Source organism: Bombus vancouverensis, chromosome 1 (genome assembly GCF_051014615.1).
Source record: "Bombus vancouverensis nearcticus chromosome 1, iyBomVanc1_principal, whole genome shotgun sequence".
Taxonomy (NCBI): Eukaryota; Metazoa; Arthropoda; class Insecta; order Hymenoptera; family Apidae; genus Bombus; species Bombus vancouverensis.
The window spans coordinates 6,406,851-6,428,845 of NC_134911.1; the positions used below are offsets into that span (position 1 = coordinate 6,406,851).

Genomic DNA, 21,995 nt, shown 5'->3' on the forward strand with positions numbered 1-21,995 from the left:
GACTAGTGCCGAGGTGTCCTAAACTAGCCTATATTATCAAAACTATTCCTTTGGTCAATAAGCTACCACAAGCAACTATGCGGTGATTAAATAACGGTCATTATCGACCACCGTCTCCAAAATTGTCCCTGCCAACGACCTTAACTACCATGAACGTATTTGAGGAGAGGGAGAGCGTCTCTTTCAGTTCCAGCTATTTCTGTACAATGTCCATCTCGAATCAGCGGTGGAAAATAACCTATCATCCAACGGACTTCCCTTCGGCAATAACTTCCTGGGGTACACTCTATCGTGATGAAATTGGAACTTAGAAAAATTTCTACATTCGGGGAAACAATCCTACTGTGAGAGAAATCTCACATAAGTGAAATTGCTTGTGCAATTCTGCAATAAAAAGACACAAAGATATCAAGGAAGGATTACAATGGTAACAAAAGTAGCACACTGCGATCAAATATGAGATACCGACAGTAAGGAAAAAACCAAAAGGGAAACTATAAGACTTAAAAAGATGCAGTGAGAAGAAACCAACGATTGCAGCAATAAAGAAACAAAGTGTGACAGTAAGTGTAATGTTAATCTGCCCTCAAACGAAAATATTTAAATCTCCAAGATATCTTGAGATTTGAAGAAACTTCAGTATTAAAGTATAAAGTTACCAATGACAAAATGTAATAAGATGTACATAAATTATACACGACCGCCAGTCTGTAATAGATTTCAAGATATAGTGAAATCTTCGAATTAAAGAACCAAGTAGTGGTGCCGATTGATGAGGCTTGCGTAATGATACGTCTCATGTAATAAAGATAGGATAATAAAATTCCACTTGTCACGTACAATCAATGACGACAGGCTTCCTGTTCCCTGAGTATTCGGTGAAATCATTACACAGATTAAAATATTACCTCTGCCTCAGCTTCGTTTGCTTCCTCTTCTCCCATCTTTTCTTTTCACAGGATCTATGTTTATCATATTCCTAATACTTTCAGACAAATTGAAATCATGAACGACAAACGTAACAATCACGTAAGAGAAAAGTAACAATTTTCCTTTGAACGTTCGCTTCTCAATTAACTCTGATCGCAATGGTTTAGCAACGAAAAAAGGAACGTCTGTAGCATCTGGACCGATTTACAGAAACGAAGGTAAAAGAACAACGAGTGTTGATAGGGAAGAACGAGTGATAGAGGAAGCGAGTGAGCCGGACGAAAAGAGAGAAAGGATGCTTTGTTTTCCGCGGCGCGATTACGATGATTCTTGCGGCGCGGTGCTTTAAAATCATTTCGCGAAAGTTTACAAAGGAGAGTTTAAATTGAAGTGAGTTTAATTTTATTACTCAGACGAGCTTCGTGCCATTGTGTATCGCGCGTCCGTTGCGGCGCCTTTGTTTTTCAAAAGAAGCGACGCCTTTTGCCATAGTATCCCCCACCTCCTCCTTCATCTCCTCCCGCCTCAGTTCCCTTCCTCTTCCTTTGCTAAAGGGAAATAATTCGTTGCGAAAGTAAATGTACCGTGAATTCATTAGAGCGCAGTTGCAATGGCGCAGTTAATTATTTCCAGGTGTAATTAATTATCTCCACCTGGTGTATCACTCGACGGAAAAACGAAATTATCAACGTATTTCTGATATTGTCACTCGTTCTGGCCCGACATAACTACCGCTACTTTAACTATCTTTTAATTGGCTGAAAGAATGCATACGTTCCTGATTTAAACAGCATAAGCGATAGGTTATGTGAAGCGCAAGTAAAACAAGAACGCACTGCGAACTTTAGGTTAGTTCACATGTCATCTTCTATATTGCAAAATATTTTGTTATGAACGAGGAAGTTATTAACGAGAACATTTTTTACAACTGTAACAAATGAATAAAGGATTCACGTTATAACTTCCGATATATTGCTTAACGATAATTCGTACGACAATAAGAGTCGTTATTTCGATATATCATGTGTAATTTATAAATTGATTTCATATTTCCACATATAGAAGATTTTCGTTCATAGTAATTGTGCAATCTAACGATTCTTCCCAATTTTGAATATGTATTTGACTCCCGTCCTTTTTTACGAAATAAGGAGAAATTGTTAAAACTTTAGCATGTTAGAAACTAGAATCAAACAACCAAAATTGGGAAAATTCAGTAAACTGCAATTAATTATTTAACACATTTTCTAGTTAAAACTGCGTCCGGTATTTTCTTCTCTTCGACTTTTTTCTCCTTTTCTTTTTAATATTGTATCGATCGTTGACGGGTAGATTTGTGTCGGTCAACCGCACAAAATTTTTTTAGAATGCAGTTTTCACACTTCGATAGATAGAAGCTGCACTCCACCCCTGTCTTGTTTAATTAATAGAGAACGTAGTAGATGGCTCTAGGCTTCGTCAAATCTCGTTCGATATAACCCTATCGATCGCGGTCGAAGTGCTAAGCGCTATTCCTAACCTAATTCGTCTAATGTCACGGACATAGAGGGCCGTTAAGGTGTCACACTTTTTCCGCGCAGCGTCTCTCTCGATTTCTCCAGTTTTTCCTGCCGGTGTGCTTTTTTCCAACGCTATCCACACGCAAAACTGGGCGTGGCACCAGATAGCATAAAGTTCTACAAAGGTTCGTGCGCGGACCACGCCGACGTTATCTTTCTGTTCTTTCGTAGTTAACCGCTTTAGATCGGTAGCAGCGCGGAACACGTTTCGTCTACTGTGAAATTGTATCACGTAATTACTACGACAAACGTTTCGGACAATTTGTTTGTACCCGTGTCTGAGATAATTGGAGCGTTAGCGCTCAAGTATTATCTCATGACAGTTCGCCGGGTAAATCAAAGTAATAAATGCGGCGTTTTCATCCGCGTTAATTTACGAGTGGCACTCGCAGGCTAGTGATATTTTCAATTTGCAGGTTTGTAGAGATGATTTGTGTACTAGATGCAACTTACGTCACGATGATTAAATAACCCCTAAAAATTTCAATTAAATGTGACATTTAAATCAAACCTCATTGCTACTAACCTTGCTGCGTTCATCCAGACATTTTTAACTCAATTATATTTTTATAATATTAAAAATATGTCAAATTTGAGCAGAACATCAACAATTGTTATTGCTATGAATGATTTCTAGCTTTTGTTTTGTTATATATCATTTTAAATGTTTTAAAACATCATAAATGCTTTTTGTTTAGTAAAACGGAAGCGAGATTGAAAATTCGCAAAAAGATCGCAGCAAAATTAAAGTAAAGATGAAATGGTAAAACATTTTTATTTTGACGTATGTTACACTTGGATGAAAATAATAGAGGAGATTTGAAATGCGTGGCTTGCAATTTCTGGGATGTACGCAATATTCATGGAATAAAAAGTACGTATTTCGAATGCCAGGTGATCGTTTGCAGACTCACTGTACAAACAACTGCGCGAACTGCAAACAAGTTCGTAGACCGCGAAAACACGAAGCAAGCTAGTATTTCGGATTTATTTTCGTACAAGCAATGATAACAAACTGATGAAATTCATCGAACGTAGTTACATTTTTCGCGATGTTTTCTTGAAAATTTTCTCCGTTCTCTCGGTCGTCTTGAAATAAGATGAAAGAAATTTACATAATAATTTAAAAAAATACTGGCAAAAGTAAGCAGCGGAAAGTCGGAGAATGATCTTACTTTCCGAGTTGTAACGTCGCTGGCCGATGAAAAATTAGAGATCAACGTCTGATAAAACAAGACGTCAAACGAATTTCCACGTAATTTTATATTTCCCCGCGAAAGTAATCCGCCGTTCGATCCACCTGAGCTACCTCCATTAAGTTTTCTTCTCACATTAATTCACATCTGAATTTATCCCCGCTGCAACGCCGTGTCCGCGTTAAGCGGCCAAGAGTGGGGGAGAAAACGCTGGGGGAAAAAATACCTAGAGCGGTTCGACCTAATTATCCGAGGTAAGATAATAGAGTGACTTCCATTACGAAGGAAATTTTGTCTGGTAGCATCTGGAAGGAAAAATTTTTATTATGCCCCAGGGATAATCTTCCATGGGTAGCACGAGTCCCGGTATGCATTGCAAATACAACGGAGAACGAAGGAGATGGCATAGTTAAAAAACGGACGTTAACCGTGCAGAAAGAGAGAGAGAGAGAGAGAGAAGAACGTTAACTGTAGATAAAATAAGAGAGAGATGAAGCCAGCAACGACGAAGATGGAAATAAGTCGAGATGAAATGATAACGAAAATGAAAACGGTTACGTCTTCATGAATATCCGTAGTTGCGGAAGTTTATGTTAGAGAAAGCGAAATTGCCAATTAGCAGGATTCGTGTTTGTTTCGCGAAATGGCAATCTGTCGTTTCTAGGGAATTTCAATCTGAAACACGACACTATGGTATTACGGTAGAGGCGCGGAGTTCGGAAGCTGTTTATCACTCGAGTTTCACCAACTCTTGTCCTATCGTTGATACGCGTACGTTTCTTTCTCCTCCCTGTTTGTTTTTTCATAATAATTTCGGAAATATAATATTTTCCATCTGCACGGTTTTGTTTGCCAGAGGACACTTCTGTACATTTCCGTAAGCGTGGGAGAAAGTTTTTTAATCTTGGATTCAAAGAGTATAGTCCCTTAGTTAATCAGTCCGGCTTCACGTTCTTCTTTTTCTCTTCTTTATTTTCATTCTTTTTTCTTTTTTTTTTTTTGAAAAACCGGACGAGACTTCTAAATAGATGGTAATCTGTGCGAGGAAGTCGAGAAGTGAACAGGGATAAAGAAGAAGTTCGTAGCCCAATTGGAAGTTTTTAGGAGACTGTATTACTAAGTTGTTCTGCGTTATCATGGAGCAGAAAGAAATTTCTACCACAATAGAAATCTATATACACAACTTTTAATGGTAAGCTCTTTTTTATCAACCATGAGCGCCACCAAGATTTTATAACTAACAACCTCTAGCATAACTTTATAGTTGAAAAGGGGAGATAAAAGAAGAGGACACATAAATCAAAACGAAATAATGTATAGAAAGAATAAATGTATAGAAAGGACAGTCCTGAAGAATTTCTTTACAAACACTCGGTTTAACATTAATGGCGCATTCTCGAAAAGCACTTACTTTATGTATGTATATATGTATATATCGGCATATATCTCGCGCTTGCATTCTTTCAAACAAAAATTCCCAAGGCGCTCGTGTTGCACGGGTATAAAGCAACGATCGCGTGTAAACGCTTCGATCTCACGAGAGAACAACCTGTTACAACTAACAAAGTAGAATTGGAAAATTTCTCGCCCACCAGCCGGATCTCGACTGAGAACCGTCTGCCTGCTCGTCTTTGTCCGCCCTACGGACGAGGAACAAGAGGACTCTCGCTCCCTCGCGCGATAATGCTTCCCGGGAGACAAGCTCGTAAAGGCAGATAATTGCACGTGAAAGTGAACGCTGCTAATCCCCGCGGTGCATTGACTGTGTATATGTATGTGTGCGCCCCGCGCGCGCTCGTTGCGTTGCAAAGCTGAATTCCTCGCGTGACTCGACTACTTGGCCTGCTCGTCCCGATTCTGACCAGCTGGTCGGTGCCAGCGTGTAGCACGTGCATTATATATATAGAAGGCGAGCGTCATCGTGTGCGTTTGGGTCTGGCACGACTCGCAATCACTGTGCAAAAAGCGCCGGCTATTGGAAGAAAGCACAGTTATCACGATAATTGCGAGTAACGACATTACCGACTAGTTGCTGTCTACGGTCGTTTCTGCTTAGGTGTCACAAAGAACATACAACACTGATTTCCTAACTGGTCATGGGACCAGTTATTAAGAGAAGTATATTTTTAGGAAATTCATAGCTTCTTTCTTCTTCATTGGGTGGTTGGACGTACAATTACTTGATACATTTGGCTACAATAATTAATTACTGACAGAGTAATAGTCATAAACCAGTTAATATGGTGCTACCATACTTAAGACAGAAAGGGTCCGGTATAATCCCCATGTTTTGGACCTCGAATAATATACGACAAGATAAGGCAGGCAAAATTTGTTTAAGTGTTATCATTCTCTCTGGCTCGAATCCATTCCACGGTATCTAGTGTGTCCGTCGTGCCAAAATGCGTTCCTTCCACGCCATTATTTTTGACGATATCGGCCGTTTTTAACGGGAATCCATCTTCTCGTGCATCTGCTACCACCGGTTCGCGTGTGGTCGTTTCTCTCTCTCTCTCTCTCTCTCTCTCTCTCTCTCACTCGCTCGCTCGCTCGCTCTTTTTTTTGTTGGAACTTCTCATGTATTTTCGTGGAACCGAACTGTCGGGGTAGTTTTTCATGCGAACTGAAATTAGTCTTCCTATGAGAAATTGAGGTTTTATCGACGATCGACCCAAGAGTATCTTGCGAACCTCCGTGGATAAGCAATTGTGCGTTCGTACGGTTTAAACGATCTACGTGTCTGCATTTTTACGAGGATGTGTAAAGCGTGCTTTTGTTCCACAGCAATTCCAAAGGACGTTCTTCCAGGATGCGGTTTTCATCGCCGTTTTTATTCGAGAAACATGCGCGACACACTAAACAGCCGGTTTGCACGGTGTAAAAGCTGTCATATATGGCTACACGAATTAGACGGTTTGTTACATTTCCGGGTGGTTTTTCTTTGCTCGAACGAACATCTATTCCATGACACACTAAATTCAGTGTATTCAATTCAGTATATAAAATTCGAACAGACTTAATCTCTACTATTAATTAATCTTTAAAAAATGTTACTCTTTTCCATTGTTCCTGTTATTAATATAATAAAATATATATATATAATTGTTGATCCTTACAGTGAAGAATACATTTCAGCGGCATACATAACCTAAAAAAGCAAAATTCAATAATGTAAATTCACCAAAAAAGAAATGTTCGATTCAAACAATGTTAATTCTTGGATATTTAATTACGAAATTATTTCGAGACCTTAATCATATCATATTTCTCCAAACAAGAAACGTGATTACACCATCTTCTTGATGGTTCAACCATAGATCCAATTATTAACCGTACGTTATATCGACTTTTTATTGATCGAGGATAAGACCCGATCTCTCGAAAGCGTTCGTTCTATGAAATTCTGTGTTCGCATCGACAAGCCTCGGTTATGCTATGTGAACTGATCAACACAGGTTCAGAACAATGAGAAACACAGACCGATAGAGGGTGAGAGAAACGTAGATGCGCAAACTAACGAACGCCGCGTGTATTTGCCAAACGAAACCAACTAGCCGCTAAATCACAGCCGGTAAGTCGTGTTACCGTTCCAAGCGAAACGCCGATTTTCAAAGGGCGACGTGTATTTTTTTTTTCATACTTCAAAAAAATAAATCGACGTTTCAATATGAACGACTGTTCTCGGACGATTTTTTGTAGTCAAAAAGCATTAAATCGCGTATATATATGTCGGGTTGGCGTTAGTCTTAGGGGCTCGTTGCGTATCCTCATTAGGACAAGCCATCGTAGTTGTTCAATGGAGATTATATTTACAATTATATGTACAAATACTGATTTAACAGGGTTTAACAATTAATCGTGGTAATTAGACGCTCTTAATGTAAAGACAATGTTCTTAGGTTCAATAACGAATCCACGGTCAACGGGAAAACTCTTTGTACAATTGAATATGTTTTGAAACACAAAGTGCCGTTAGCTGTGACGCACGATATCTTTCTGACTGACAAACAAGACGATGCGTGTAAACTCTCCAAGGTGATCACAAGAATAAAAGACTGATACGATCACATTTGTCATTTGCATATTGACCGGGGATATCAACAAAATTCCAGGCGCCGTTACTAGGCTGACCCGCGTAGAGCCGTCATTGCTCCTGCCCGGGGCTTGTTGGTAATACAGCGTGTGTCCCTCAATATTGGTACTTCTACTGTTAAGTAAAAACGTTCATCCCGTGACCGTGGCTACGTTCGGCGACCAACTGTGTCACCTCGAACCCAAGCCCACTATCACAAATCTCGGGCAAACATAATCAGATCGTATCGCAACAACTACCTCTAAGTTCTATTATTTAAGTACAGTTATAATAAATAGTTTAGATCAAAGTATTGGGGATCTTCCCAAAATTCCATAAGAAAGGCCCATTGTCCCTACATCTCCGACATATATATATTTTTGAAGCTGTTTTCCATGTACATGAATCTTTCGACTTTAATTTACGAATGAAATTTGTAAAAGACCAAATGAATTAACGTAACAATGCCGCATAAACAAGAGAGACGGTTAAATGTAGATTTTAGCTTCTACGGGAAAGTTTTACTGGTTTTCCCCTACGTTTTCGTTTCCAAATAAAGGAATGAGGAAAGCCGAAGCTTCGATTAATTCATTTAATTCTACTTTTGACCGTAGTAAATTTTAATTAAGTTTTTCACGCCTCGACGAATTCCCAGTCTATGCGGACGAATTTCGAGGTTTTCGTTTTATTTTGGTTTAAGTCACGAACAATCATGGAGAGTAATTGTAAAAGTTGAACAAATCGCATACTATACCGAAACTGACGTCAAGCAATTCTTTCCCGTAGTAAGTAATGGCATCGGTTCTGTATGAGTCACGTGATTAAGAATGTAGCGCGGAGCGCCATTTGGTATATCGCTGCTTTACGCTAATTGTAAGACTGTTTCGCGAAACAAAATTCCATCGAATTCCGATATCCGACTACTCTCGAACCATGTTTCAAATCGAGACCTCGAGATTTCAGGATACATATCTTGCGAAATATAACTTCCAGTCGTAACTCACCTATAATACTAAGCCAGAATTAAATTATTTTAATCTTATTAATAATACAATAATGCAACATTACGCTTAATAATTATAATGATTAATAATGTAACTGTTCCCGATTTTAAAAAGATTACAAATTACAAATTTGATGTCTTTTTGGTGGAATATTTTCGTTTATTCAAACATATTTAAATAAATTTAATGAAATCTAACTCGAATCTGATTCAAATGTAACAGAATCTAACCTAACCTCTTTGATAAATTTTTCGGCTCCCCGAATTTCTTTTAATGATTGTTGAGAATTGTGGATCTTAATCGCCGAAATAAAAGTAAAGGAACGTTAAGATTACACTTAGAATTTATATTAAAACAGTTTTAGATTTATTTAATAAATGATTTGCAGGATCTTCGTCGATATACATTTGCACGCGTCTCAGCACTCTCTTTGCCTCACCATCTATACCACATCACTAACGGAACAGTTGCATTCATCTGTTTTTCGAGACGCTGTGCACACACATACTTCCATACACTCATATTCACATACGTGTGTCACTACTACGCGGCTAATCTAGTCTAGCACACAAAATTATACATATCTCAATAATGACAAAATAAAGCTTCAAAAGAAAAGTCAAAGTTCGAGTCAAATAGTCAAAACCAAGAAAAGTAACTAAATAGCGTAATTACATTTAATAATTAATCAATATATTTTTTACTGAGTATTAGTATCAAATTAAACTTTTTCTTCCGAAATATCTATACAAATCGTATTTGCAAGTACAGCATCATCGATAGATATGTAATTTCTGATCAGCCGCATGTACAATCTCTCATGAAATATATAATCTTCATGTATCTGTTGCATGAGTCGAAACAGAATACACATTGTTTAAACCTATGTGTGAACTCTAAAAGTTTTGTGTTGAAAGCTCTTCGTAAATAGCTGAAAAGACAAATCCTGTATGATCCAATCGCAAAATCGGATCATCGTGTGCCATTATATGAAAAAGTTGGGACGCAACACGAAGCCCTCCGGTCCATTGGGATATACGCGTTGAGATATATATTTTGTTATTTCTACAAATATTTATCATGTGTGCTCGCGCAGGATCGCACGTATACGTTTGTATGGAACAAAGACATAAATACCAGAATAGATAGGGGCAGATTTCCGGAAGTAATTGTGCTTCGTATGAATCGAGAATGTTCGGTGATTTCGCGTATTTTTGCCGAATCTTTCAATTGGGGGCAAACAAAAGTTCCTCGTAAATAATACGAACAATTGTGAGAGCAGTTTCATTTGGAAGCGTTTTAGCGCGAAAATTTGGAGAACTTATAATCGTATATTCGTGTTATAAAAATTTAAGCGATAAGAATTTTTCTTAAAATAAGGGAGATAATTTATCGTCGAATTCAGTATATGCAATTAATTGTATGAGTAGTTCTTGTACGATTGCGCAATTTCTACTTGAATTAGTATAATGCAATTTTGAAATTGTTAACGTTCAAATGAAATTAATTTCACACAGTATTATAATATATATATTTTCGAGTTATATTTTATAGCTAAAGTTGATGTGGTTGACAGAGTTCGCTAAACAACGTCATATTTGTTGGACGTAAATTAGTACATATTTGATGGAATGAAATTTCATCGAGATTTACTTTATCGACAGAGATCTTTGAGCTCCATTGTTTAATACGATAATGATTTTATGTGCTTACATGTGAGCGAGTGTAATCCACGCAACACGTTAATCATCGATTACCAGCTTAAATCCTGCATTATGCACTGTTTTGTATATCCCTGGAATTTTCCTCGTTCGGGTCATATCATCCTGTATTGCAAATGGAAATATTTGGGGAAATGAAAATTGTATTAAATTGTATTGTATTGTGTTAGATGCACCGCGTGGCTGGTGACCCGCTGTAATTGAAGGGGCTACTACAATAAGGAAGCAGCTCCATTTTTTAGTAATTTCAGTAAATCAACATTACGCTAAATACGTACATTTTTTAATTTCTTTTAAACTGTACCAATATAATCATGAAAATGTTGTGTGCAACACACATATTACATATACTTACAACAAAGATTTTTTCAAGTATTCGGATATATTTCTGAACCACTGTATATATTTCTTGCTCTTCTAACGAATACAGTTTAAGGTTACCCCTTTGTTGTTGCAAACTTTTCAGTTGGTAAATGATCGTGTTAGAAAATTGAGTCACTCGCGTATGCTCTTTTAGCCGGTCGACCAATTTCCTGTAACATGCATCCCCTGTGTAGCCTGAGTCGTCTACGTTCGAACGGCTTCCGTCTAGCTGATATATCCGAAATTTAATACCAGCCGACCCGGCTCATACGGCTCAGTTGATGATCGATTGTTAACGTAAAATGAAGTTTTTTAAATCAGGTCTCACTATTGTGCCATTGACGAGGCTCTAAGTGGAACTTCACCGTCTTTTCCTTCTTACTTCGTATTGGCTTACGTGCCTTATCTGTGTTCCTTATATTCTATGAAAGTGCTATTTCACTGGGACCTACATTTACCGACGTCCTATTGAAAACTCGCTTCCAATCTTTAATTTCTGTGCTCTATGACCCGTTTATTCGTTTATTCTTACGATGTCTCCTCTTTGTCGCGGCAGGTTCTTTATTCTGCCGGTTAATGACACGAAGAACAGAAGTATGGGCGAATATATGCCAGAAAATGTTACACTAAGGTCCTCTTACATAACTGAAATAATATTAATGAAATTTTACAAGTTATAAGATATACGTTCATCAGAATTAATAAGTTTTCTTACATAACAAGTTTAGTAACGAAATAAGCAAATAATAAAATAACTAATTATAATTAAAGTAAACATCTTAACTCTCCCAAATTGTAAAAATTGTATAAATAGATGTCTATAACTTACGAAATTGCAAATGATCTTAATTTGTAATTTGTCAATTCACTAATATTATTAGTTATAAAGTTAATAGAACATAGTGGAATATTATTAGAGGTTACATAGGGATTACTATAAGCGAAACTTCAAAAACAGATTGCTTTTTACATTAACCCTTCGAGGTTAAAAACAAGCGTTGTAGTTAATCATAATATGTATGGCAAACTACGTGTCTCTGACGGTTACTAACATAATTTGTTAGCATAACCTATATTACATATCTTCATCTGATGCTGGATTTTATTACAGCAGAATATGTTACGTGAAATCTGGAAATACCGAAAAATAAATTGTAAATAAAATCTAGTCATATATTATTTTAGCTCGATCAGTTCCCAGTAAATTTATGCAGCACTTAGTTTTAGCATCATATAAAATAATCACGTGATAGACATTGAAATATACATATTTCCTGCCCGTATATTTAAACAGTTACCTTTCCAATCGGTGGGTTGTTTTGAATATTATCGCCTTTTCTTTGATTTATCTTGAACAAACATAATTCTATTGAAATTCAATCTCCTTTTTACAATAAGCACAAAGTAAGGAGCTCCAAATGCCATTTATGGATCATGAGAGATATAATAAGGTCATTTAAAAATCATAGTTCAAAATTAGATAAATTCTCTCAGCATAAAATCTTTCTATGGCCATTAGGCGATATTAAAATTAGAAGAAGTTCATCGGGTTAAAAATTAGATCGGTTGATATAACATGCGTCTTATCGCGCGAATAATTGGTTCGGCCCCTTCTTCTACCCTACTACATTTTCCAATAACTATCTTTTTTCATCCCATATAATTTCATCGGACATTTTTAATTCATATTCTACCAGCGTAATCGATATTCGACTGAAATAACAGAAAGAAAAGTAACGGAAAAATATTTTTCACAGGTCGTAACCGCGCAGAGATACCAATTGAGAGAGGCGAAAAGTGGCCAGCAGCAAGTGCACAAAAACAGTTAGAGCGACAAAGAGGAACAGGCGGAAACGGTGGCGCACGCATTTCGAGGAAATGAATGGACGCGGTAACTACGAGACCATCCCATCCAGAAGGAACTCCGACTGATTCTAGACATTAAATGTACCCTCAGGAATTCAGGTTTCGCCCGAGGCTCTCGCGAATCTGGGATGGCTTCGAGCAATGATGATATCGGATTAAGCCCGGCTAACAAGTTCGCCGACGTTCTATCGTCCGTAAAAGTAGATAGGTTTTAAATCGAGTCTTGCTCCGGGAACAAGGCAACGTTGTAACGCCGTTACCACGGCGAAATAATCCGAGGCTTATTGAATCCCGATGATATAATGGAAGTACACGAGCCGAAGCGGTAATAGTTGGTCGTGTGTAGAGCCTCTCTTCTACCATATAACGAAGTAGAGAAAATCCGTAAAGAAGGTCAGCTTTAGTATATGTTGTATATGCTATGTGTGTGGTTCTATACCGTTGATAGAAAGCAGCAACAACAGCAACGGACAGAGAATATAGTCAACTGTAGTCCTGTCTTAATTTCTAACGTCCATTCAGCTGGGTCCGTTTATCGACGAATCGCGTGGAAACTTGGTTTCACAGAATTCTCTTCTAAAATGTAGATATATATATATATATATACACACATATACAAGTATAGCTAACGGAGAGAGAGAGCGAGAGAGAATTCGAAGCGTTTTAGGAGGGATCCAACTGTTCGGAGGACGAAGTAAATTGACCACGAAACCGCTCCCAAAGATCAGGCCAGTGATATAGTTACTATCTGAAGGGTGGAAATGCAACAGATGCCGTTGATAACCAACACCGCAACAGGGGAATCCGCCAAGAACGCATAGACTACTAGCCCGCCATCGCCGCCGCCGTCGTTGTACATTTAGGAATGTAATATTTGACTCAGGTTGCACACCTCGTCAGGCAAGACTCGTTGCGAGATTGGCCGCGCAGCTGTAATATCGACGGAGGAGATTTTTAAAGAACGCACTGAGCCAGAGGGCAGAGAAAATATAGGGATTCGTTAGAAGAAGATACATAGACGTCTTCACAAGTGTCCTTAGAACGTTGAGTGCACTCGTCGTCGCGTGCGTGCGTGCCAGCAAGCTCTCTCGTTTCCTACTCATGGTTATGGAATGAACCGATGCCCGGCTGAATTCTCCAACTGTCAGTGCTTTAGGTTCTACTACTATCATCGAGCATCATCATGACCCCGATGATGCGTCTGCTCCTGTCGACATTGCTGATGGTACTGTCCTCCTGCTCGATCCTTCTTTGTTCAGCGAGCGGCGATGGTGGACCTAATAGCCCTATTTTTAACCTGGACAACACCGCGTTAGAGAAAAACCTCGCGGCCATATTTAACAAGGTAGCGCACAGCTCGGCGACCACAAAACGCAGCGTGCCCGCCTATGATGCTCAAGTTTCGGCCAGTACAACGTTGTCGACGGTACCGTCGCCTTTGACGACCACTACCACGACCACAACGACGAGCTCGTCGATACCATCCGTCAGGTATCCTCCTGTTCCTCGAGCGACCATGTCGCCGGCCTTCCGCGAACTGCCTTCGTACGCTCCCCCGTCTCGCGCCCTCTTCACCCCTCCCCTGCCTCCCGAGTACCTTCATCCGTTTGCAAATAAGCCAACGCTGAGAGGAACCAACTCGGATGTTCATTCGGGTCTCAAGAGACCGGTACCACCACCGAGCGGCACGCCAGCCCATGAGAGGATACCCATTAGGCCTCCCGATCTTCAGGGTCCCTCTCAAGTGCCAGAGAGACACTCTCATTCTAGAAACAAACCGTTGAATACGCCCAGTAAGGAGCAGAACGTGGTAGAGTCCAGCGAGCTGGACAGAAGGAACAATACTAACGAGTTTGTACCTACTCTGCATTACCCAAGCATCTCGAGAATATTATCTGGCAGCAACGGTCGTAAACAAGATATTCCAGAGATACTTTTGAAGCCTCTGGCCACGAAGAGCCCGGCGCAAAATGCGCCGGTAATTCCAACTACCGAAAAGATGACGACGCCGTCTACAACAACGACCAGGACGTCTAGCACGTTAGATACTTCCAAATCTGTTACACAACCGACGATTTTCAATTTGCCTAATACCAGGAGGCATGACGATGACAGTTATCACGGGCTCAGGAATGAAAACGGCTTCAAGACAGAGAACATCGAGATAGTGGACACGGAAAGGCTTCCGTATCCCCAACCACAACCTCCTGCTCCACCTCCTAAGAGGCCCAACGAGGCTGGTGACCGCATTGTACCTCAAGTTGACACGCATCCCCTTGAGTCCACCTGGCGGATCGCTTGGTTCCTCCACGTGTACGTCACTGCGATCTTGTTCACGCTAATGGCTCTATACTCGATCTACAAGATCGTTCGTTTCAACGAAGCAACGAATCTACTCATCCAGTCGTACTTCCTCACGGTTCATCTGCTTCTCACCATCGTCTGTACTTTAAGGTGCTTTCACCTGTTCTACGACGCTTACAATTTAGGCCATTCACTGCCCGAGCCTCTGTCCCGAGTGCTCATGTACCTACCAGCACCATTATTATCCACCGCGTTCGCCACCTTGGTGCTATACTTAGCTCGTTGCTCAGAGGCCCCATCTTTAAACAACAGGTTTCTGTCGCCAACTGCATTGGTATTGTCCTCTACGATACACATAGTTCTCTGTGTCTCCCTGCACGTGTCCACGCACGTGCTTGGCTATCCGGATGAGGCGAAGATATTGCCGTTGATCTGCCAGTGCATCTATATCATCGTCTGCGTGATCCTTGGCCTAGGCTACATGTACGTCTACCGGGTGGTACGCTCACAGATCCTGTTAACAAATAACAAAACGGCAGGGACGAATCACATAGTCGGTGCTGATCCTACCACGATGGCCTTGAGCACTGCCATCACTACCAGTATCGCTACCGCCCTATTCTTCATCCTGATGGGATTCGTCCAGTTGTATGGCATATTTGGGAATGTCCAGGAAAGACCACAATCGCATCCATGGCTATGGTGGGGCTGGCAGTTCTCCGTTAGGCTACTCGAACTAGCAGTATGCGGTTTACTCGCCTGGGTAGCCAGTCTATCCCAGTACCCGTTGCGGGAGAAACAGCTGCAACAACACCCGGTCCATTCTGGCTTCGCTCTGTTTCCATGCGGTAGCTCGACCTCCACCGAGAATATGGACGACGTGCTTTACCCAGCTATCTGTAGCACCAACCAGGCGATCCAGAATTACACGATGAGAACCGGGAAACAGGTTTACGACGATAGCTTCCCGCTGAACACGCTGCCCGAACATTTGAACATATCAGGTATCGATGCGCGCGCGCTACCGTGTGATTCAACGTTACGAGCTGAATCAACGGGCGAATTACTTCTCGTTTTCTGGTTCGTGAGAGAATTTTCTAACCTCTTACGGGTCCTACCAGCGTTTCCTTCTTTTTCCTCTTAAATTGCATTGAAGCGTGACAAGCAGATTTGAAAGAGAGTTTGTTAATTTTTGTGTATCTCGTTTAAAAGTAAATTCTTACGTAAAAAAAAATTTTTTTTTTGTAGAATACGAGTAAAAGAAGTTAGTTCGCTCTTTTAATTTCTAGAAAAAAACAAAGATCTGCTTGTTTTTAAAGCAGTTTTACAAAAACATAGTTACATAATTCTCTGGTGCAGGAGGATGTTCGCAGAAGAATATTTCATAATACTTCCATAAAATACTTGTTGAAATGAGAAATGAAATTGTTGTTTTTTTCTAATAATCTTGCGAGATATAGAACGATAAATTAGGTCATCCGGAGCAACGTGCTGTTACAGTTCGTGCCCTGAGAAGAGTTCAGAACGCTGACTCGCGGTATTAGTACAATATTGAAACCCCGAAATCAGCAGTTCTTTTTACGCTTTGTCTTCTAATCGACACGCTATTACCTCTAAGATGGCACGACCGGAATAGCGTATTGTCCGAGAACATTGATTTTTTTCTATTCGTGTGTCCATTTTAGAATCCAACGTAAGTGAACAATTATTTCAAGTATCATTTCAAGTACCCTTTTCTTCATGTCCATTCGAAAAAATTCGATGATCTTAGTAATTTAAAAAAATAATTTTCATCGCGCACACTTTTCTGTCAAACCCTTTCTAGGACCTACACTTAATGGCGCGTTAACATGTCATAAAATGTCATATCCGCTTTCCATTAACAAAGCTCCCATACCAAAGAAAAACAGAACTAGAGATATAACAAATAACTCTTCCGCGTATTCGAGCACTTAAATTATTGGTTTACCTAAACGAGATACACCACGAACCGTAACGAAGCGAAAGAAAAACAAAAAAAATTGGAAACATAATAAACAAACAATTTCCCTGCCAAGCATGGGACTATATATGCTGAATAATATGGTCGTTGTTGCAGGTACTTTTGAGAGGCATTCCATTCGCAAGTCAGGTACCATGGGCCATTTCCCGCACGAAGGTCGCGGCTCGTTAAACCGGCATGGTAATGGGATACAAACTCTAAGGAACTCCGAAAGTCGCGGCAGACACACGCCTGTGCAGCAGGGAGGCGGTGGCGGTATCCACGAGCAAACACCGACCACAGGCTCTACAATGCTCGTTGACGAGGATGGGTTCGTCAGGTTTCGTAGTCTAGGAGCAGAGGACGACGAACTGTCGGATACACCGAGCGTTGTTGGCACCCATGGTAGAGGAAGTTCGCTGGCCGGAAGCGTGAGATTCAACGCGAGACACCCAACGCTGCAGCATCAGCATCCTCATCAGCACCAGCATCAACACTCGCTGCAGCATCCGCATCAGAGTCAGCATCAGGCTCACCATCAGTTGTACATCAATACGTAAAAGTCTATTGTTCCAGGTGTTCCAAATTATAACTTCTCGTTCCCGTCGACTCGGTGAGTTTTATTGAAAACTAAAAATAAGTATAGGTTTTAGGAAAAGAGGTGATTGATATATGTAAACAATGTTATACCTTATTGTAGAAGTCATCAGTATTGTATGTTTTAAGTTAGAAATGAACTTTTCCTTATAGTTGTAATAAGTTTAATAGAGAACTGGAAATAACCGGAGACTGTCAGGGAAAAAGTGATTGACATGTAAAGGAAATGTCGTATATAGCTTTTATTATACCTCATGATAGACGTCGGTCGGTGTTTCATATTCTCAATTCGAACTAGATCTAACTTAAAGTTCGGAGTTAACTTCTCCTTATGAAACGTGAATTTAGTTGAGACCTGACAATAGTAGGGATTGTTAGAGTAGATGTGATTCATATGCGAAAAAACTGTTATCTATAGTTTTCTATTTTACATTATAGATAGAAATCATCAATGTTTCATGTTTCAAGTTAGAGGTTAGTTTATCCTTAAATGGGATGTTGTAGACACTGTAAAGTTAAAATTCAAATTTAGTGTGTTGGCTGAGGTATATGACAGGTATAGTGGGTATACAGGGAATATGAAACTATACATACGTTGTCGATAAAAGATAAAGAACAGTTTCCATGAAGTTTTTGCCCAGACGTCATAAAGGCGTCTGATACACAACGGCGCCCGCGTAATTCGGTTAAAATGAAGGAACGCGAGTAGCGGGAAAACGCGGCCGTGTGAATCGTTAAAAGTTGAGATTCCGCGCGTTTTATCTCGCTAAGAAGTTGATAAAAAAGTTTACCTAGCAGAGATTAAAGTTCCTTGCCCCTGCTCTTCTTCTATGTAGAGCAGCTTTAAAAGTAATTTAATAGAAACAATGAATTAACGGGATGCGCGCGCATGAAATCTCCCAGCTTTCCGGACTATACGAACGATACCGCTCTTTTAAGAGATTCTATGTATAGTTTTTAATGATAACGAGGGATAAGCAGCAATTTCCTTTCGGGAGATTTAAAATTACGATCGTATAGAACGAGAAGAAAATGCGACATTTTACAATATTCTCGCGATTGTTCCTTACACTCTTTCTGTTGCAGATTATGGTCAGAGGAGATCGTCAACGAAGATTGTACAAGGAATAAGAATATGTTCCGTGGCTCCCTCTCCGGCGACTAATGGTCTAAACAACTTCGAAGAAACTAATTTTACCTTTAACTCTATGTAAGATACGTCCTTGTGTATAGACAAAACCTTAAAGCGAAAAATGGAAAAAAATATGAAAACTCGCCATTCGCATTCTCCCGCTTCGCGTCTGCGTCCGAGCCGACGAACCTTTGCTGTTCATGGTATCCGTAATATTTATTTCGGGGTTCTCGATCGAGAGGCGGAGAAGAAAAAATGTAACGAAGATTAACAAAAAGATAAAAGGAAAAATGTATACGTGAAACTCTCGGTAATTAGAGTTTCTTTCCTCTACCTGTTAACATGGGTAGTGTTCAGGGTATCTCGAACGTTGACCTTACATTAGGCACTTGGTACTTATTAAGGTTCATGTGATTCAAACGAACGATCGTATATCGTAATCGAAAAGAATGGAAACTTATAGGAGGCAAGCTTTCTTTCGTTTTACCTTCTTCTAGTAGCGAGAAAAACTCGGCTGTGGAAACGTATCGGTGTAACACGTGATTCGGTGAAGAAAGCTATCGTGGCGAGGCCCCGTGGGTAAACCACGGACACGCCATCTAGTAATTTATTTTTCTCACTATATAACTTTTTTACCTCTCTTCATTTGCAAAACTCACGGAATAATTTGTTTTAACGACACGAGTTATTTCCAGAAAGAAGTGGAATTTTTTCCGGCCCGTTAAATTTTCACTAGCGAAAATGAACCGTGCGTTTGTACAAATTTCAAGTGCTCGACATACCATTTTTATCACCTGTTCGACCGATACGCGTGTATTCTTCCTCGAGATCCCGCCTGCACGTAATTCACGGCTTCTGCGATATCGAGAGGAAGTATATTTTATAATGAAAGCGAAAAAAATATGTTAAACAATAAAAAAGTGGAAACTTATTCACGTGGTCCAAATAAATGAACGAAAAAAAACGAAACGAGACTCGGAAGGTTTGTAGTAGTTCTGCGAAAGAGAAATAATTCCGAGGAAGTAGGAAAATGTACATTCTTTTTTGTTTTCGTTGTCAAGTTGAAAGAAAGCAAAGTAAAAAGTAAAAAAAAAAAGAAAGCGAAGTTGAGAAAAAAAAGAAGGAAGATATGATGATAAAATTGAGAAGAAGTAAAGAAAAAAAAGACTAACGGCGTTGTACAGTCGATAATAATTTATCACTCAGTCCAATTGTAAGATTGATTTAGCAGTTAAGGGTTGGATTAAGAATTCCCTGTTACATATTAAGTTACGTCGATGTAGCCGGTAGATGCTACTGCGCTCGTAGAGACGGATATCAGCGATTTCTGTTAAACGAATTCAATGTCGAGCGACAAGCACGATGTAACGATGTTTCCTCTCCGCGTCGGAGACACCACACACGAAGGATTGAACTTCGCGCACAGGCCAGCATATTTCTTCCGTTTCTTCCACCTTTTCCTTTCTTATTTCTTAATTTTTCCTTTTCTTCTTTCTAGTAGTTTCTTAATTTACTTTTTAACTCATTTGTTTTATTTTCTTTCTCTTCCTTATTTTTTCTCCTTTTTTAAGTCATCTCCTTTATACATTCTATGTATGTGTGTACGCGTTTCTTTCGCATTGAACCTACGGTACAAAACAGTACTTTCTACTTTCTTCACTTCGTAATATTGGTAATAGGTTAAATAAGCGGTCAGCGCAGTGTATATGTTTATATGGACATTGTAAATAAGGTATACGGGCTCGTCGTGAGTAGATATAAATTCGTTGCGATAGAATCTGTGCAAATTCTATCCGACACGCACCGAGATTCACATGTAAACAGACATTAACACAAGCGTCAGCCCTTGGGTACTCATGTACACAAGATCATACACGTCCACATGTTCACTACACACACACGTACCTAATCTCCACCCCCTCATAATTCTGAGTTGTAAATGCAAGACTCGTTTTTAATTTATGTCGAAAGCTGTATTTATTATGTCAAACATTCCACAACAAGTTGTTGATAAGTGTGAATGCGATTTTGTGGAATTTTATTGCAATTTTAGATTAAAGAAAAAAACATAGCGCTAAAGAAAGAGGAACAAATGTAAATAAAAGCTTTTTTGCGAAACACCTTATTATGTTTCTCCTAATTATCTACGATTATGTTGATATTAATCGTTGCACAGAATAATTATCTATCTTTTTTACCTTTTTACTTTTCTTAAAAAAAACACGAAGATATATAATAAATTAAAATGATCGGACATGTAAACAAATTCTTGCCATTGTTCTACAGAAAAATTTGTTTAATCTATAAGATTCTCTGAAAGTATTTTGGATCTTAGTTTTGTCCCATATTTTCGCGTTGTTTGAACGTTTCGCATTATTATTGCGTATACTGTACTTTGCGTCGTGAAATAATCGTTGAGCATAAAGTTTTAATTTTCTTAATGCCAGTGCAAATTAAATTAATTGTCATGACCTAATTATGAATCAAACGGTGCTACTCGCAACGAATAGTAAATGCAGTTTAGAGCGGTTTTTTTCGATGTTGCTTGTTTATAAATTCGTCATTTAATAAAAATGGAAAAAAGGAAAATATTTGAGAATAAGTTGTTTGCCGACCTATGTCGCGATGTAAAAGCAATTCTGTATAGATAACGCAAGTATGTCAGGAATAATGTACATAAAAAATATTTAATAAACCTTATATGTAAAAACTTTGGTTGTTTCGGAGAGTAATTTTATTTCCATAAAGAAAAACATCAGAATAATTATTCTTTGAATATGATAACGTATGACAAACATATGTCAAACATAAAAGAAATTGGATCAATGTTTTGTAAGAATTCTAAGTTTTTCTATATAAAACTACTCCAAAATTAATAATCGAAAGTAGTATACTTGTATCGTATTTATTGAGATAAAGATTGTAGACTTAAATTGGACCTACGAATCTAGTTAAAAAAATGAAAATGTGCTTAGCTAAATGATATAGTTTTATGATGCGATATCTTACACATTTAACATTAGATATCGATATTATGTGATTGAAGATATTGATATACATATAAATTAAGTGTTTGATGTAATGGTGAAAAAGCATTTAATGGAGTGGGGAGAATTACAGAACGAATTGCGTATAGGTAGCCATCTATCGACAAAAAGTAGAAATACTGAACGAAAGATTCATCTAATAAAAATTTTTATATCGACGTATGATCAAACCTAATTCCCCTGCAATAATATTACTATAAATTAGATCTCTTATTTGTAGTCT

At 38.9% G+C, this 21,995-nt stretch overlaps 1 protein-coding gene and 2 long non-coding RNA genes across 10 annotated transcripts in view; 2 read left to right on the forward strand and 1 right to left on the reverse strand.

Annotated features, from left to right (window-relative positions):
* LOC117160721 (uncharacterized) overlaps nucleotides 1-20,843 on the forward strand; it is a 124,880-nt gene extending 104,037 nt beyond the window's left edge. For all 8 annotated transcript variants that reach the window (XM_076624026.1, XM_033341659.2, XM_076624099.1 and 5 more), the window contains 3 exons: nucleotides 12,603-16,019; nucleotides 17,114-17,609; nucleotides 18,680-20,843. In XM_076624026.1, the coding sequence (XP_076480141.1) occupies nucleotides 13,895-16,019; nucleotides 17,114-17,556 (2,568 nt within the window). In that variant the 5' untranslated portion in view covers nucleotides 12,603-13,894 and the 3' untranslated portion in view covers nucleotides 17,557-17,609; nucleotides 18,680-20,843. The remainder of the gene's footprint in view (nucleotides 1-12,602; nucleotides 16,020-17,113; nucleotides 17,610-18,679) is intronic.
* Nucleotides 1,964-5,658, forward strand: LOC143302957 (uncharacterized). Its single transcript, XR_013058845.1, has 3 exons — nucleotides 1,964-2,905; nucleotides 3,188-3,939; nucleotides 4,021-5,658. It is a non-coding gene; the product is annotated as an uncharacterized LOC143302957 (long non-coding RNA).
* LOC143303576 (uncharacterized) lies at nucleotides 17,531-18,416 on the reverse strand. The gene is made up of 3 exons (XR_013060035.1): nucleotides 18,188-18,416; nucleotides 17,687-18,100; nucleotides 17,531-17,626 (listed from the first exon to the last, which is right to left on the reverse strand). It is a non-coding gene; the product is annotated as an uncharacterized LOC143303576 (long non-coding RNA).
* Nucleotides 20,844-21,995: the final 1,152 nt, after the last annotated feature.